This window comes from Ammospiza caudacuta, chromosome 24 (genome assembly GCF_027887145.1).
Source record: "Ammospiza caudacuta isolate bAmmCau1 chromosome 24, bAmmCau1.pri, whole genome shotgun sequence".
NCBI classification, from domain to species: Eukaryota; Metazoa; Chordata; class Aves; order Passeriformes; family Passerellidae; genus Ammospiza; species Ammospiza caudacuta.
The window spans coordinates 7,484,945-7,503,796 of NC_080616.1; the positions used below are offsets into that span (position 1 = coordinate 7,484,945).

An 18,852-nucleotide genomic window follows, 5' to 3' on the forward strand; every position below is an offset into this window, starting at 1 on the left:
CTGGCTCCGCCTGCCGCCCCCCCTCCCCACCCACCCAGGCAGCGCCAGCCGAGCGCCGAGCGCCGCCCCGACCCCCCCCACAAGCCGTGAAGGAAAGAAGCGCCCAGGCGGGTAAAGGACAAAATCAGACTTTTGTTTATTAAAAAAATACTTTACAGGAAAAAAATTCTATGCATTCCGCCGGACTATTTTACAAAGAAATAGCTTAACAGTTTGACACTGGTGTACAGTCAGCTACCGGGGGCGCGGGGGGCGCGGGCCGCCCCGCACACGCGCGAATGTCAATAAATACACTAAGGCCGCACAAAGCAAACAGTCGTCCAGGCAATTGTACACGTCCTCTGGAGGCAGAGACCTTAGATAAATTAAAACCACAGAAAAAAATAATCGTAGCTGCCAATCAAATCAAATGAAATCACGAAACAGCAATACAGGAGTCGATATCTTTACATGTTGTACAGAGAAATCAGGAAAAGCCGGTGTGTGGGTGCTCGGGGTGCCCTGGCACTGCTCGGAGCCCTCAGGAGGGGACAGAGGAGGCTCTGGGGGACAGGGGACGAGCCCCGGCTCCTCTCGCAGCCCTCAGGGCTGCCCAGCCTCAGCGCACCGCGGGAACTGCAGAGTTCAGCACTCAGCTCATGGGGAAAGCTCTGACAATTTGCCTGACCTGTACCACGCAGGGAACCTGGCAGGGCACAGCGGGACACTGAAAAGTGTCCCTTAGGATGCCCTGGGGACACCTCGTGGTGTCCCCCCTTCTGGAGCAGAACCTGGAGCTTGTCTAAAAGAGAGGAAACCAAATTCACCCTGCATTTGCTGGCCCACTTCTAGCCCAGCTGAGCCACTTTATCCCCGGGATGTTTTAGTCACCAGCGCTTGATTAAAGCCCAGCCTAAGCCTCAGTTCTGTTTCACAGCACTTGGTCAGTGACAGCTGTCCCCAGCACAAAGCTGGGCTGTTTTCTACCTGACACACATCACAGAGCATAAATGGAGCACTGAGGATTTGCAGAACTGACCAGCACATTTGTCTTTAGGAACTGTTCTGTATCTGCTTTCCACTGAGAGTAACAAAGTTAAAACCTTAAAAACCATCCAGTCCCAACTCCCTGCCATGTGCAGGGACACCTCCACTGGGCCAGGATCCCCAACCTGGCTTTGAAAAGTTCCCAGGCTGGGGCATCCATGGCCTCCCTGGGCAGCCAGATCCTCACCACCCATCACATTTCTTCCTTATCTCTCACCTAAATTCCTCCTCTTTTGATTTGTGCCCATTTCCCCTGTCCTGTCATTCAGCTCCTGATGAGCAGCCCTGCAGATCCTGGATGGTGTCCACACTGAACAGCCCCAGCTCCCTCATCCTTAGAACAAGCCACCAAATGTGGCTCAAAAAATCACATCAAAGCAAAGGTGATTAGCTCATTAAGGAGCCTGCTTTAGGAAATATTGGAGAAATTCAAATAGCAACTATTTAACATGAGATATTCAGAAATATTTACTGGATTTGTTCTGCTTAAGCGCTAAATGGCTTGAACTCATTATTTCCTCTCTAAACTGCTCTAGCTCATAAAAAACCAGTGTTCTACAGGTCTTGGGCTGGAAAACATTTGCATTTGTCCCATTAAGGCTTTGTTCTGAGCAACTGAAGCAATGGCTGGAGACTGAGCAGCTTTCCAAGCAATCCCTCTCACACTTTACACCCAGAGTTGAGGTGGAATTTGAAACTGCCAGTTTGGTTAAAGCACAGCAAAGCTGAGCATGGATTTAGTAAGAGATTCTCAAGCAGCTTGCTCCTCTCTCCCTCAGCCTTCCAAAATAGGATAGTATCAGCAACATTCAGGTCATTCAGATACCTTTATTAATGTGCATTTAAATCTGACATTAGGTTTAAGTTAGCAACTGAGCAGAGCACAGAGAGCACAATGCTATTGGCCATGTCCCTCCATGCAGGAGGAAGTCAGAGCATTTTCCAGCTATTTCAGGCTGTTGTCACAGATTTCACAAAAGCTCCAGCTTGGAAAGCAGCACAGACCACCCTGGTCTTCCTTCACTTGCAAACATGCTATCAGAATTTACAGAGGACTTCCAAATGGATTCTCTCTTCATGCCACCCCAATTTCCCAATTACCAGGTGGTGCCTGGGGGCTCTCAGCCTGTTTGCTCTGCTGGCCCTGCAGGTGTGACAGTTCCTGAGGGAGCAGAGCTGGCTGCCAGGGAAGGGCTGGGAGCAGCAGGGACAGGCAGAATGGGCACGTGGAAGACTTGCAGACTTGGTCAAAAGGAAAGAACACCCCTGGGGAATCTTTGAATGTGAAGGATGAACTGAAACCACTATTGCCTGTGAGGAATTTTACTTTGCACAACCCTTAAAGCTATGAAATTCCTCTCAACATAAAAAGTGGAAAAAACCCACCAGAGAACCGACGGCTCCTTCTGAGCCGCGCTGAGTCATCTAGAATTTCTGCTAAGATTAAATTACACCCCTGCATGAATCACATTACTTCTCATCATAAAAGCTTTCCATTCTAACACCTTATTTACACAGATTACTAAACGAGTCACTACCACTTCAATCTGTAAATTAGTTTTAAATTGAAATATTTCCTAGTCCTCATTTTTGTACCGAAGACAATACATACATACACATAAGGAGTAATACAGGTTCTAACTAATCACTGCAGTATCTTCTGAGGATTATTTCTCTATCAGTTTAAAATAGTGACCTCTACACTGAGGTGCTAATATGTATATAAAAGCCTACACAAACAATATTGCACAAAGTAAGATTTATAATAGAGTAACATATTTTAGAGACCCTTATAAAGAGAAGAGTAATAATTGATATTAAAAAGATGCATCCAGAACTAACACAGCATCTTTGCTTTTGTCTAGTCTAACATAGTGTTTCAAATCCTTCCTACCCCAGTGAGGATTAGAACAAATAAAGTTATCTGGAGACAGCTTAAGTTGCACCAAACCCCAACTTGTACTCTAAATGAGGGGAGGGGGGAGGGAAAAGGGACTTTTCCTTTTGATGACTGGAAAGGGCAGTAATAAATGGGGTGAGTGAAAGTCAAATACAGGTTACACATTAACATCCAGAAATATTGAAAGATTGTTTAAAAACTGTTGATAGCTGACACTCTACACATTGAGCACGTGCTGCTGATTTTTCCACAGTAACTGGGCACCCAGGAGCTACACATGGAAAAAGCAGTCCAATGCCAAAAGACTTTTTATTGTGAAATACTAATACAGAACTTACACAGTAAGGCTGTCCTTATTCTAGGAAGTCAGGTATCAGCTCAATGCTTATTATATTAAGTGCATCAGTACAAGGGAAGGTGTGGATCCATTGGACACGTTACGACCCCATCAAAACAAGCTGCCAAGTTGGTTAAGTATTTTAAAGCCTTAAAGTGCTCAAAGATAGCAGTTTCCTCCACAAGACTACCAAGAGGTTCTCTAATTTTGACACTAGCATTTATCACATTCAGGGAAGATGTATTTTGGAAGCAAAAACCCCCACACCAAACAACATAAGCAGTGCTATGAGAAGTGTTAGGTCAGTAAGTCATTGCATTTCAACAGGAATCAGACACTTGCTTCAGTTCATTTTACAGGTCACCCTTGTAGGAACTGTAAGAAACATCAATTTCTATAGCTTGTATATAAACCAACATGTCAAGAACAGACATACCAAAAATAATTCCACAAATCATCAAAAGTGCTGTGCTTTCTGTATTTTTCCTTTTTTTTTTTCTTTTTTTTTTTTTTTTTTTTTTTTTTTACTTTTTTAAGCAATTAAAATGAGATGGGGAAATCACTTTGCAAGTCTTCTACAAAAGCATCACTTTCTGGTGAAGATTAGAGATAAAGTAAAAGCAGGGAAATAACACTGACCAATGGAGTTCAATCATTTCATATTCCTGGAGGAATTCCAATCTGACTTTGAGAAGATATTCAACATCTCTTTACTTAAACAGAAAGAAGTGGTAGACCACTGTTACAGGTTGTACTAAGGGGTTAAAATACAACTTGAATTTTGCATAATCTGTGTAAAAAAGATATGCTTGACATTTTGGAATGTCACCTTTCTTTATAGAATTATAGGCAAGATTTCTCCAATAAAACATAAGCCAGTTATAAAACTATAACTTCACATCAAAATTTTAAAAAGTTGTTTAAAAAATGTTTGAATATATACATATCACACAGAAGAGCCTGCATGATCCTGTGGATTGTGTTGCTGATCAGACTCTATTTTAAAACCTGGAAGGGGCTGGGCCACCTGATCTGGTTGCACAAGTCCTGATATTGAAGAAACAGAGGAGGAGAGCACCCCTGGGGTAAGCTGAATTTCTGTACCTGGTTCTTCAGACTCTATTTTTACACTCACACCTTGGGGTTCACCTTGTGCCTCTGTGCTCCCAGGAACATCACTGTTCAGGCTTGAGCTGCTCTCTGCTTTTGGAGAAGTCTCCCCCACGGGGTGGTACTGTTTGAGTCTGATGTGCCAGGCTAGGCTGCAGACTGCTGACACTGTTTTGAACTGATGAATGACATTTCTGGGGATGAAGTAGATGTCATTGTCACACAACTGAATCCTGGCATAGCGAATGCCTTCCCGTCTCATTTGGTTTAGTTTGGCTTCGTCCACCCATTGAACACACTGGGAGAAGGAGAGATGGCAAAGTTAGTGGTGAACTCTTCAAACAACTCTGCATCTTCCTATTTTCAAGTGAATCCATGTCTAAATCAGAATGTCTACTTTTCATGGGTAAAACTTCAAATTCAAATGAGAACTGGACTTTAAAAATACAATTTCCCTGATGTCCTGAGAGGAGGATGAAGAGGTTTCTATAGTTATAGTTAAAACCAACAATGGGCTGCATTGCTTGGGTTGGCAGGACTTGAGTTTAGATGCTTCCATAGCTGAGACAACAGACATCAGCAAAAGCAGGAGCAGGCACACATGGCTTAATCAACAGATTGTTTCCATAGCACACCCTGGGACTCATAGCATGAACCCCAGCTTGGGGGAATGGAAAATAAAAAGGTCCCTTCCAACTAAACTATTTTATCCTGAAACACAGGGAAATTTACCCAAGAGAGCTGAGAACTGAGGGGATACAAAAGGGCTGACTTTAGGGAGAAGCTGGGTTCTATCAGAAACTCCTCCCAAAACACCAGGAATGAGCTGTCACAAGGGCAGATTTGATACCTGTGACACTGGAGGTTCATGCAGGTCCAGCTGAAGTCTCTGCACAACATCAGTGAAGTCTTCAGCATGAAAACAAACCACATCTTTGGTTATACGAGGCTGGTCACTCCTAGAAAAAAGGGAGAATTCCAGGAATTTTTGAAGTATTTGAATTACAGAGCATTCCAGCTCTTCCAGCAGAAAGCTCCATTGAACCAATGGCCTGCTTGAGTGTTACACTGTGCACAACGTCTCAACACCTCTCAATAGTGTATTATTTTGAATAAGAGGTATAATGCATACATTTCCCTTTTTTCTTTCTCAATTTTTGCTGCATTCACAACAGAAAGGATGTTTGCATGGAAAATACACTGAAAAGCCTGAGACCCAGGTTCAAACTGCCACTGTCAAAGTTCTCTGCGTTCTAGGAACCACTATTTGCTCAATTCTTCCATTCTATAATTGGACAGAAAAATTCTGCATTAAGGGAAAAATGTAAAATTACAAAGTAACACTGAAGTTGAATCAGTGAGGAGTTTTATTCAACAGTATAGGAAACATTGGCTTTTTTTATTCTAATGATAATGCTAATGATGCTATCCAATTTCCAATGTAATTTCTACCTATTACAATGATGCAAGTCCAGTTTCTCTGCAAGGTCAACAGCAATATCCTGGGTACATGACCTGAGAAAGCACTGCAGCTGTGAAATTAATTACACTGAGCTCTTAGACTGCAGTTATGGAAGCTAGAATTAATATACCTGCTCAGGAAAAGAATAATCAGGGATGATGGTCCAGGTTTAAGGTTTTTGTGTATCACTGAAATATTCTGCAAGCTGCTGTTACAAATTTTTTACTGTCTCAATACAGAAAAATAGGAGGCACACAGCTTGAGATTTTCAGCTCTGTGCAGCTTTTGAATCACAGAATAAACTAGGATGGAAAAGACCTTTAAGATCATCTAGTCCAACCTACGACCTAACACCTCCTCATAAACTAAACCATGGCACTGAGTTTATTTCCAAACACATCCAGTGACTCCAGCACCTCCCTGGGCAGATAATTCCAGTCAGTCTCATTATAGGGTTTAAAACACTTCTGATTAGCTTTGTTTAGCAAGGAATTTTATTTTTTTAGAAGAAAGAGCAGTGCATGCCAGCAGCACTCACCATTCCCCAAACTGCACAGCCTTGAGCACCCCGACAGCAGCTGTGCTCTGCCAGTCAAAGCCCTGGCCCACGTGGTCGGCGTGGGCTCGGGTCCTGTCCTCGAACAGGACCTCGCGGGGCTCGCTGGTCCGAGGTAGGTACTGCAGGTTCTTGATCTCGTTCATGGACCTGCAATGCACAAAAACACACACTAAAAATGGCCCTGCAGCTCAAAAATTAATATTTGTGTTGAAATGATCTTAGAATTCTGGGTGCTGCAGGCTTCAAGGGAACAAAGCACTTCCCTCTGATTTTTTCTAGGTGTTGATTTGGTGAAAGATTGAAACAAAACCAGTAAAGTACAATTCAGGTAATAAGATCAAACTTTACAAAACAAATCAAATTAAAAAAAAATTGTGTTCACTTGTGCTGAAAGACTTCCTCCAAGAATGTACCAGTATGTAAAACAGAGCTATCTTATAGAAACTGAGCTTCAGTTATTTGAGAATACATCCAAAAATTCTTCTTGAAAAGACAATTAAAATATGCTTCCAAATCTCCTGAAATTTGTTTTAGAGTACTCTTTCAGAGACAGAAAGCAAGAATACACAATAATTGCTGGGCAGACATGTGATAAGTGCTTTAGCACTGCCATTATTAGGTAGCACAGGCAGTAGAAGGATCTCTGCTGTTTTTACAGCATTCCACCTGCCCTCACCACCAAACTGGTTCCTGCCACAGAAATAAGATGAATTGAGTCTCCTGCAGGATAATAAAAAGAGGTTCTAATCTTAAAATACCGATCTAGGATATGTGAGAAGTACTGAAAGATACTGACAGAAGTAGTGAAATAAAATAACCATCACGGGTAACAGCTTTGCTTTATCAACTGAGCCAATTTGAAACAAAGTGAAAGTGAAACTTAAATCTGAATTAGTCCTCTGAAAAGCCAGTTACACATCAATACTTTGCTTTTGTTCTCAAATCTGACACAGACTTAACTGCAAAGTTTTCCCTCGAGTACAAAAGGAAACCCAAACTCACCGGCGCCGTTTGAAGGGTGATTTTGGCATATCAGCTGTGGGGATCATCTGCTCTCCCGGCCTTACCCACATGATGGGCCCATCATCACTCTGGGACCTGCACTGCAGTCTGAGACTGGAAAGAGTCCCCCAGGGCAGAGTCATCTACAAGAAAACAGGAACAAAACAACCCACAAAACACACATAACACAAAACACTGGGTGAGATAGAAAAATTAAATGATGCCTTTGGTAAAACTGGTTCAAATCTGCTGTCAAAAGAATTGCATAGAATCTAAGTAGGTTTGAGAGGTAAAAGATATTCCAAGCTAATTTTATCAAGCACAGTTTTTAGGGAAGTAGAAGTATATATAATAAACTTGATTATTTTTAATTAGCCACCTCAGTCTATGCCTTTCAATTGGACACAGTAAAGAATGAACCTCAGTAGCCCAAAAAATCATCAATAAAATCCCTTACAGTTTCTAATTACTTAGAAACCTAACAACTGCTTAAATATCTACAGTGCTCTGAACACACCACAAATTGCTGCTTACTCTGAGAAATGGAGATTCTTCCAACATATCCAGGAATTCTGGGAAGTAGTCCCCCACTTCTTCATCCACGGCTCCCACCAGGCTGATCTGGCGCATGGGGCCCGCTCTGTAGGTGCCACAGCAGTACGTCCGATTGACCTGTGCCAGACAGGAGACACAACAGCAGCACAGCTTCAGTTCCCTCCCACGAGGATAAAGTGACAGATCTAGCACAGCTGGGATCAATCTTGGACTCAGCTACAGCTGTTTCAGCAGATGGGCCTTTGGGAATATGCACAGGGACTGTTCAGAACAGAGGAGAAAGAAAGGACTCCTGTCTGCACTCCTGACAGGAAATCCTTCTGGAGTCTGAATAACAGCAAGTGAATATTTGACTAATTCAGGAACAATTCAACACTTCCAGGCTGACTTGAGAAAACAACCACACAAGGTTTCATTGTGACTCAGTCCTTCACCAGCAAGCTTCAACTCTCCACTGGTTTGTGCATTTGGACTTTTGCTTCTACATTTCAAAGCGGATGTTCCTGGGCTTGGCACATTCCAATTTCAGCCCTGTCCCTGAGGTCCTTCCCCTGGGCCTGCAGTGAAAAACCTCAAGGACTTTCATGCAGTGGTTCTGGTGATAGTATACACAGGAAACTGTACAAAAACCAGATGAAATGAGGGGTTTAGCTGGAAAGCCAGAGCTCACGGAGAAGAATTTTAGGATTACCATTTGCAGTAGGACCTGCTGTCAGTGCTGGGGTCAGAAGCATTTTAATCTCACAGCTCATGGACATCTTCTAGAACACAGTCTGTCCCACTTTGCTGGGTCATCTGGAAACTTTTCTTGCCAATTTCCTGTTCCCAGAAGAGAGGCACTGGCAAGACTCCAGTGCTCTGCAGCCTCATCCTATGGACTGCAGCTGGAATGTGCCATACGGCCAGAGAGGAGTTTCTGTGCAGGTACCAGAACTGATGTTACAGAGCACCAGTCTGCTTTGCACAGTCACTTGTGGCTGAGCCCCAGCCTTCCACCACCCTTCAGTGTTCCAGGGTGAAAAACTCCAGCTGTTCTCCGTGGCTGAGTGGGGGGACAGCACAGGCAATCACTGGTAAATGTGCAGTTTAACAGCCATGTTCACCCAGGGTGATGCATTTTAGAACTCCACTTACAGATACATGCCAGTAGCAGCTCAGCTTTTACTTTCAGTTTTGCATGTTTAGCCAGCAAACCAGATGTCATTAAACTACTCCATGTTGTTAAAGGTAAATTAGGAGAGACTAATAAAGGAAGAACAGAGTTACTGCTGCAATTTTATCCTCCAGCAGCAGCCACAGATATTTCACTTCTTAATGATACAAGTTTAGCTCACTCTATTTGCTGAGTGCAGTTCAGAGCAGGAGCACTGGAACACCGCAGCAATATTTTTGTTCTGTGCACATACAGAAAAACTAAGGACTGAAGTGCTCTGGTCCTTATCCAGTGAAGTTAAACTGCCTGGCACTGTTTATGTAAGTGCAGACGGACTCCTTCCAGATGAGTTCTGTGCTACTGAAACCACCTGGTGAGAGTCACTAGTATTTTACAGGTGTTTGTCATGAGTTAAAATGAATTATAATTCCATAAGCAGCTTTTCCTTGTAATGCTTTCAAAGGAAATGAAAAATTAGAAGCTTTAATTTTGTTTGTTTTTAAATGCACTGGAACAATGGAAAAATAGACAAGAACTCGGGAGCTATAAAGGAAACAGAAGAAATACTTTAGGGAAACACTGTATTTCAATGTTTTGCTAGTTTCTAACAGAAATTAAAGGAATATACACACTTGAGAATTAAACCCAGGACATGTTTACACTGACAACATGCACCAACCCACGGCAATCCCCAGCAGGCTGTATTATTCATCTCAAGCACCTCAGTCACAGGGGATGTAGTCTGCTAGTTCAATATGCCATAAAACACTTCTTTACAGCATCTCTCATTCTTAATTCCTTCTGAGCAGCAAACACTGGTTAGGCCAGTGGTCCCAACAACATGATGCAATGAACATCTAAAAGAACAGGCCTTGCTCTCCCTTTCCAACTGGAGGGTTTAGAATCCCATGAGTAAGCACCCTGCTTGCTGCACTGCAAGCTGCTTTGGCCTTTCATTCACCAGGTGTTCCAAATTCCCTCTGAGCTCTGCTCACTCCAGCCACCTCTGTGCACCCCTCATTGCAGGGGAGAAAGCTGAGATGATGAAATAGCTGAAGTAATTTCATTATATCCATCAGACCTCTCTCAGTGTTTTTTATTTTTGTTTAAAGTTCAACTCTTGTTTAGGAATTTAGCTGGGGTCACTCCAATTCACAGGGCTGCCAGAAGTCAGTAACTCATTACCACAGCACCTCCCTTGTATAATTTGTTCCCTGTGCTGCTTTAAAAGCAGCAGTGGATCTCAAGCAGCCACTGCCACTGTTTTTACTGTTGCAAAAAGATAATGGGGCCAGTAAAACAGCTCAGGCAGCCTGTGCCCTTCCAAATGCCACCCAGCCATCACTGCTGTGTGTACCCCCACTCACAGGGACTTACGGGCACGTTTAAAATTAGCTCCAGTGCTCATGGAGCCATTTTCTCCCAACTGCACCATGTGTTATCAGTGTTTCCCACACTGGGGTGAGAGCAGAAGCAGACAGAGGCAGTGTTTCCTGTCAGAGGCTCAGAGCTGGTGTTTATTTGCATGTTCCTGAGTCTCACCACGGGTTAAGTGAGCAGCACAGGATGAGAAGAGGACACACAGATGAGGCATCAGCTGGAGACAAATGAGGTTAAGTCTCTGAAGTTTCTCTCCAGTTGCAAGAAAAGCATGAATCAGTTGACAGCAACAATATTTCAGCATGCCAAGTCAGCTATAAAACCAACCACACAAAACCTTGGCTACAAGGAAAAAAGCAAGAGCACAAGGCTGGCTGCTGCTGAAGGACAAGGCAGTGACATGCCAGCACAGCAAGGGTGACATGCTTGACTAAAATCTGACACAGTGCAGGACCACTGGGCATTGTTTATATGGCTTTAGTGACAAACCAAATGAAGGATGCAGTACAGATGCACAACTTCTTCATTTCATACTTTGGTAGCTACTGCTAAAAAAAAGAGACTGTCCTTCCACAATCAGAGAAGTTCAAACTGTGATGTGGTTCCTGAACCAAAGGTGTCAGCAACAGAGGAACCTGTTCTGAACAGCAGGAGTAAGAAAACTTACCCAGTTATCACCTGTTGGCTGCTTCTCCCACCTTCTTCCAGAAGAAGAGCAGCTTATGCAAAACCTATTTCCCCAATTCTCTTTCCTGGCCTCTTCCCAGAACCCCCACACAGCCTCTGTGACAGAGTAACTGTTCTTTGGATCAGACAGAATTCCTCAGGCAAGTTGATCAGTTGGGAAAAAAAGCAGAAGGGTTTATTTAACTACAAATATATTCCCATTCACTGAGGGGAAGCAGTTGTACTGAACAAGTGATAAGGAAAATAAGAGTTCATTCTAGCTGCTCTGCAAAGAGCTTCCAAATGAAAGTGTGTCCTTATGTGAGGAAAGCTTAAAGTTACTGCTCAGTGATTTGAGTCTTGAAAGCTCTCAGCCCAAGTGAACAGCTCCACACTACAGCTGAGCTCCAGCATTGAAGTACTGCAACTAATGAGAGACAATGCAAGCAAAAAATCCACAGGACACTGAAGCTTAATTACTTTAAAATACTGAAACCAAACATTTATATAACAAATACACATTAGCGTGCTTTGCTGTAAACTCACTGCCCTGAGAACAAAGGAATTCACCTTGCAAGGCAGTTAATTATCACTAGACTTACCAAGTCCTTCAGATTAAAGTCCTTATTTTGAATACTACAATTCAGTTTCTCTAAAAACACAAACCAGCTGAATGTTGTGCAAGACAAAGGTCACATTAACTTGCAGTTTACAGAACTAATTTTGATTTCTGAACACTGAATCTTCAGGATCCAAGACTCCCTAAAACTCCCAACCCCCTTGGCACAGGTCAGTGCAGCAAACAAACATACACAGAGAAGGAACCCAGAATGGAGGCAATGTAACTTCATTATAAATAACCAGTGTCACAGCATACAACAGTGCAACAGTTTAATCTGCTAAAGCACAACTATGAAGTGCTTCTGAACTGTACAACTCTCACTCAGAAGGGTGAAAAGTAAAGCTTGGCCAATCTGTCCAAGCCTCACCAGAGCTGCCAAGGAACAGGAGCACAACAGCCAGGTTCAGCACCCAGGCCCTCAGCAGGGCATTGCAGCCTCCTCCATTCCAAGAGAAGCCAGCCTGCAAAACCTGGGTGAACCCCCCACCAATTTGTGTTTCCTCAGCTTTTCCATCACCTGTACCCCTGCTCCAGCTGCCTGACAGCTCCCCTGCTCTGTTTGCTCAGGGAGAGCTGCACTAACACACTCCAGCCAGAGAGGATTAACCAGGTCATGCTGGAGCTGGGTTTACAGAAGTGGTTTAGACCAACTGAACCTTATGTCATGACTCAATCAAGTTTAGACAGTACTTAAAATAGAATTAATTGAAGTACCAGCAGACTATAACCCAGCAAAGCCTCTTATTTATTACCATACATTCCTCACGTGTATTTATAGTGCCAGTATTCATGTTCACAGAACATTCACCCAGAAAAAATGCAATTGTTAAACACTCCAGAGGCTCTGTTCAGCCATCTCAGGGGTCATCACATGCACTCAAGCCAGAATGCAATCAGGACACTAAAGAACATGGATAAATCACTAACACAGAAGACTTTAAAGCCTGACCTGTGGACACATTTGAGCCCTGCAGCACACAGGTGTGTGCTGTGCAGAAGTGCTGCTGCCCACAGCAGTGGTTCATATGCTCAGATTGTTTTGGGGTGCTCTGCACCCAGACACAGCCCTGTCAACACACAGAATTACTTGCACCAAGAAACAGAAGCTGGTTAAAATAAGTGCTAGAGCAGTAAATTGCTGCCAAACAAAAAGCCAAGTGTCACAATTATTCATTTAATGCTATTTAAAGACTCCACAGTGACCATGCAGTATCTTTCTGTAAAGCACTAATTGTTTTTCCAATGCAAATCTTGCTTACAAGCATTTGGTAAAGCCTGCAGAGATCCAAACAGCCCATCCACAAGCACTAACACTCCAAAGTGTTGTTAAAGGTGTGTTCCTATCGTACTGAACTGCAGAGTTTCAGATTTATCCTCCCAACGGCTGAACTAGTAAATGTAATTAATGCCTCAAGTAAAGACCTTAAAGGTAATCAGTAGTTTGGATCCATTCTCAGACTAAAAAGAAAGAAGCTTTATTCCATCAAAAAGAATTTTATCTAAGCTGTAATCTTGTGATCTACTCATAGATACTCTGAGTTGGAGCACAAGACTAAAATTCAAGAGAATTTCATACGGGAATCTCAAAATTAGCTCAGTTTTTACTGTTGCATCCATTTAAGTTACATGGAGATACAGTTTCAGAATTTAAACTAGTTTGAGCCTGCCATGGAAACCAAGGGAGTAAACAAAGTGAAACTCCTTTTCAAAGGCAATTAAAAAGATCCTCTAACCCCCTTCAAGTTAGAAAGTTTAAACAGCATAAGGTACTGAGAGAATGAAGATGTTAAAAACCTTGTGAAACAGATACACTGAAACACAAAAAGTAACATCATTGCAAAAAAACCCCCAAAAGACCCCAAAAAGAAACTCCAGCTCTGTTGACTAGAAAAGCAGCGTTAGCATTTGCAGTCTATGCAATTCTTGACAGACTTGGCTGCTGTTTTGAACAATCTCAGTGATTTCCCAAGTTTAGAAGAAAAAGATGCTCAGTGCAGATCTGCCCTCAGGTCACAGGCAGCAGTGTGTGATGTGTGATTCACCAGCTACCAGGGAGCACAGAAAAGCTCTGAGCAGAAGCAGGAATACACAGCACAGTAGATTAGGCCTAACATCACCTTTCTTCATCTGCTTAGAAAAATCATTTGTGATTTGCCTATTTTAAATCATGTCTGCTCTGGGTTACTGAGATTAATCATACATAGGTATTGTGCAACATTTATGCATGTGAATAGCTCTTACCTGAGAGTGAAAATTTGAAATTGTTGTTGTTTCAATGTCCTTCTTGCCCAAAATTTCCATTTTCACTGGAGTGTTTGGAAAGTTAAAAGCAAAGTAATCCAGGAAGTCTGGTAAATAGGCAGCTGCCCCGTGCACTATGGCTAAAGCATAGTAAGCTGCATTTTTATCATTTTCACTGAATGACAACGCAAGAAACTCCTCTGCAAATCTCTCCATCTCCACTGGAGACAAAAATGAGAGTTCATCCATGTAGGCATGCAGGACCAGGGCACCTCCATTGGACTGGTGCTCCTCGTGGATGAAGTTACTGAATTTAGTGCCAGTCTTGAGGAAGCTGCTGCGGACAGAGTGCTCCTGGTGCGTCACAAAGGGGGTTTGTACTCCCTGGGGTACCCGGTACTCCTGCATGCCCAAGTTCAGTCTGCACAGCTGCTCGTCCTTCAGGTACCTGAAGGATTCCTTGTTCATTTCCAGGCTGTCACACTGTCCTTGAGCCAGAGTCTCCTTGTCAATGCGAGTGAGCCCAGCACACACCGTCTGCACCTCCTTGTTGTACATCTTCAGGCGCTTTCCCCTCACATCCTCCCGGTGTTTCTTTTTCTTTTTTTTCTTTATCTTCTTCATAATAAGACTGTCAGCTCGCTGGGTTTTGCCATTTTCATCTGGAGTTTCTGGCAGCGACAATAAAGAGAAGATTAGAGCTCTGCAGTTGCAGCATATTCACCCCAAAAGAATTCAGGCCTCTCACTTGCTAAGGGATCTATTCCCAGGGACACTGACCAACTGTAAAACATTGCATTTTTGGTTGTATAATTAAGTCAAAAGTCAGGGTATCTATAATTATACAAATAAAGCCTTGAATTAAGGAAACCTTCCAAAATTCTACCTTAATATTTTCGAAATACTTCAATTTTTAACAGATTTATCAAAATACCTTTAAAAGGAGTCTGTATTTCAGAGCATCTATAATTAAGTACATTAATAACTTCTGACATTTAAGGCAGTGCCGTGCAGGGGAAGAGGATAAACAAGTATGTGTAACATTTAAACATTAAGACTTGCATTACAGAGCACTTCCCTCATTTTGGATACATGATAGGGAAGCAAACAGTAGCACTAAAGAGCTACAAGCTTTACTTACACTTAGAAGTAAAAACATTTAAACTTAGATTGCTGATCTTTTAAAGTTAAAGGACCCAAATCATCACATCAACAGATTCAGTCTTATAGTTAACAATTCAGTTAATAGAGAGAAAGAAATTAAGAGCCTGTTTCAGTTGTTTGGGTTTGTTTTTGAGGTTAATCAACCTCTAAAAGGCAGATAGATAAAATGTAAAGAAGTAGTTCTGTCAGGCAAAATGGAATAGTTTAAGTTGTTCTTCTTTCAAGAATAAAAGCTAATTCAAATAACATTTAGCAAGGGACAAAGGTAATTAGAAAACTTGATGGCCCAGCTGTTACAAACTCAATTGCCAAGACAAGGTTTTAACGTGCCTGAATCAAAGAACCATTTCATCCAAGAGTGCCCATAAATCTCCAGGAGCTGTGTTAGCAGGATAGCCGTGGGGATGAGAACAACCTGCTGCTGAAGGCAACACCTGCCTGAAGATGCAGTAACCAAAGTTTTACCATTTCCCCTCAGCACAGGGCTTTGTCCTAAAGAAATTTCCTTTCTCTGGCTGCACATTGGTACTCCCTCTTCATTCTCTTAGAGCACTTAAGTTAAAGAAAAAAAGCCATGTTACACTGTTTTATGAGAAAGGGTGTAGTGCTAAACACAGGCAGCTGCAGGTTCTTCAGTGGAACCAGTGTTTAACTGGATCATTACTGGTTTGGTCTCGTTACTGAGAGGGCTGACCTTCATAATAGCCTGGAGTAAGGAACAGAGTTACTCATGGAGCAAAGCAAGAGCTGATTGCTTAATCCTCACTTCATACAATAGTCTTAGGACCTGAAATACAAGTTTTCACCGTGCTGCTGCAGCCCTTGCAAACAGCAAAGGCCCTGATCTTTCTGTTTCAGAGAAAGCAGGAAAAAGCAGGGTGGCATCACCCGTTCTGGGAAGGCAACTGAAACGGTTCTTGGAATGAGGTTTGCTGCAGGACTCGGTGTGAGGAGTGCAGGGTAGGCTCAGTCCCTGGGCTCTGAGCACAGACACTGCTTTACTCACCGAGAACGTGCAATTCACACACCGGGTGTTCGTCCTGGACACCAGAGATCCCAAGCTGCAGCTAAACAAGGATTTCACGGCACCCCTGTGCTGCTGGGAATACTTCCCTAGGCATGTTTCTAAGAACATTAAAGGTCTCTTACTGCAAGCATTTCTGCTTTCAGGTACAGTTTTAAAACCTCACACATTTTAATCCAGAGTATCTTCCTGTTTGGAGCCATATCCTAATAACAGACAGAGGAATCCTTGCATTTGGGAGCTTCCAGTGAGCACTTGTCTGTTTGCAGGATAAAAGCTGCCCTGGCTGCTGCTGGATGCATTGAACACAGCAGAGTCCCACTACTGCAGTCAGTAACTGCTGGATTCAGTGACATTGTAATAATGCCTGGCAATCCTGAATGGAAATATAATTTCAATTATTCCTTTAAATAAACAGAAGGCCTCCAGCACCTCAAACACAAAGAAGCTGTGGACAGGTCACTAAACTATGGGCTCTGCAGTGAGGCAGAGTGACAGCAGTGCCAATAACTCAGGGTATATAAATAATCTAAAATGATCAGACATCCCACAACAGAATCAGAACCTTTATTAAACAGCAAAAACAGTGGGGTGTTCACTGTCACCTGGGGCCACAGATAAGCATGGCACAGTCAATACAATAGGTAATTTAATTAGGTTACACAGCAAAATAACAAGGGATAGTCAGGAAAAGAAACACAGCCCCATCCCAAAATGCACTACCCCTTCTGCTGAGGACAGGCACTGAAGAGCTTCAGAAGAGCAAACAGCTTTCCTTCACAAATCTGGAATTTTGATGCTCATTTTCACGCTGTTTAAGCCTTCATTAAGGGGCCTAATTTAATTCTGGGTTAGAACTGACACACTGACACTCCGTTCTACAAAGTTACACCGCTCCAAACTTTTGTTTGATAAACACTGATAAAACTTCAGAGGTTTGCAATCAGAAGTTTTTTTTAATCTGTATTCAAGCACAGTGGTGTGGAAGCATTAACTAGGGGAGAAAAGCTTCTCCTGGTACTAGTTTTGTCTGTTCTTAAGATAGGACTATCTAGGCTTTACTCCACAGACACTTGACTTCTGTAAACAAGTGCATCTTTGGTTTCTTAGGCACAAAACCTGCCCATACACTCCTCAAGCATAATTCACCACATTATACTTTTAATTACAGTAGCTTTTGCAGTTATTTTTTATCTATGTTGCTCTCTCCAAGAAGCTTTTTACTACAGCAAATCTCTGAGCAGAACCAAAACAATCACTCTGTACTGTTAAAAAAAATAATAAACAAAACCACACACAGCACATGCCAAAATCCAGAGATACTTTGGCCTTTCAATAAAAGAACACACAGAATAATTCGGGCTGGAAGGGACCTCTGAGATCATCCAGCAAAACCCCCCTGCCAAGGCAGGGTCACCTGGAGCAGGTGACACAGGTGTGGAATATCTCCAGACAGGGAGACTCCAGGATCTCCATGGGCACCTGTTCCAGTGCTCTGCCACCCTTCATTGAAAGAAATTCCTCCTTATGTTGAGGAGGAACGTTTGTGTTTCAGTTTATGGCTATTCAGCCTTGCCCTGTTGCTGGGCACCCCTGAAAAGACTCTGGCACCATCCTCTGACAATCGCATTGGAAACATTCTATCGGAATCACGAGATCCCTTCTCAGGCCACTTATTAGAACCAACCATTAAAAACTGAAAAAAAAAAACCTAACAAACGAGCAGTTCCTCACACGTTGATGTGAAGAAGCCTTTACTACCACAGCACTCGCACGCTGACCGTGCGATGAGGGCGATTCTGACAGCGGCAGCAGCAACGCGGCCGCCCCGCGCTCCGTGCCCGGGGCAGCCCCGCCGTGCCCGCTACGCCACGGCCGGAGCAGGGCCGCCGATCCCGGCGCGCTGCCGCCGCCCGCTCCCCTCCACAGGTGCGCCCCGGGCTCCGAGCGCGGCGCCGCCGCCGCCCGGCCGAGCCCGCCGCGGGCACCCGCCGGCCCCGCGACCCCCGCGCTCCCCCCGCCGCTCACCTCGCTGGCTGGGCCGCCCCGCCGCGCCGTCCGCGGGGCTGCCGCGCCTCGCCTTGTGGCCGGCGGGCTCGGCGTGGTGCCGGTGGTGGTGTCGGCGCTCCCCGGGCGGCGGGAGGCTGAGCGGGGAGAACGTGAACAGCCCCGCGGCGGCGGGGAGGGCGGGCGGGGGCAGCGGCTCCGCCGGGCCGGGCCCCGCCAGCAGCGGCTGGCTCGGCCGGGCCCGCTTGGCGGCCGGGGGCTCGCCGGGTGCCGCTCGCCGGCGGCGGGGCCCGCGGGGCCGGGCGGGCCGGTCCGCTGAGGGCGGCGGCGGCGGCTCCTCCGGGGCCCGCGGCACCGCGGCGACCTGCGCGGCCATTTCAGGGGCTCCCTCACACACATTTAAATGGCCCGAGCGCCGGGCGCCGCCGCGCACGCGCCGCCGCGGGACACCCTGGGACGTGTAGTTCGGGGGCGGGGCCAGGGGCGCGTGCGCGCTGCGCGGGTCACGTGGGCGGCGGGAGGAGGGCGGGAAAGCGCCGGGGGAGCGCGGGGCCGGAGAGCGCGGAGGGATAAAATCTTTTATTTTAGTGGCGTTTGTCGCTTGTTCTAAAGTGCTTCATCCATTAAACACCGGCCGCGGGGTG

The 18,852-nt window shown here is 44.5% G+C and overlaps 1 protein-coding gene across 1 annotated transcript; it reads right to left on the reverse strand.

The window, feature by feature from the left end:
• Positions 1–160: 160 nt before the first annotated feature.
• RSBN1 (round spermatid basic protein 1) lies at positions 161–18,584 on the reverse strand. Its single transcript, XM_058819268.1, has 7 exons — positions 18,230–18,584; positions 14,014–14,684; positions 7,931–8,068; positions 7,397–7,539; positions 6,374–6,541; positions 5,224–5,332; positions 161–4,671 (listed from the first exon to the last, which is right to left on the reverse strand). Exons 1-7 carry the CDS (start codon positions 18,582–18,584, stop codon positions 4,210–4,212), a joined length of 2,046 nt encoding a protein of 681 aa, XP_058675251.1. The 3' UTR covers positions 161–4,209.
• Positions 18,585–18,852: the final 268 nt, after the last annotated feature.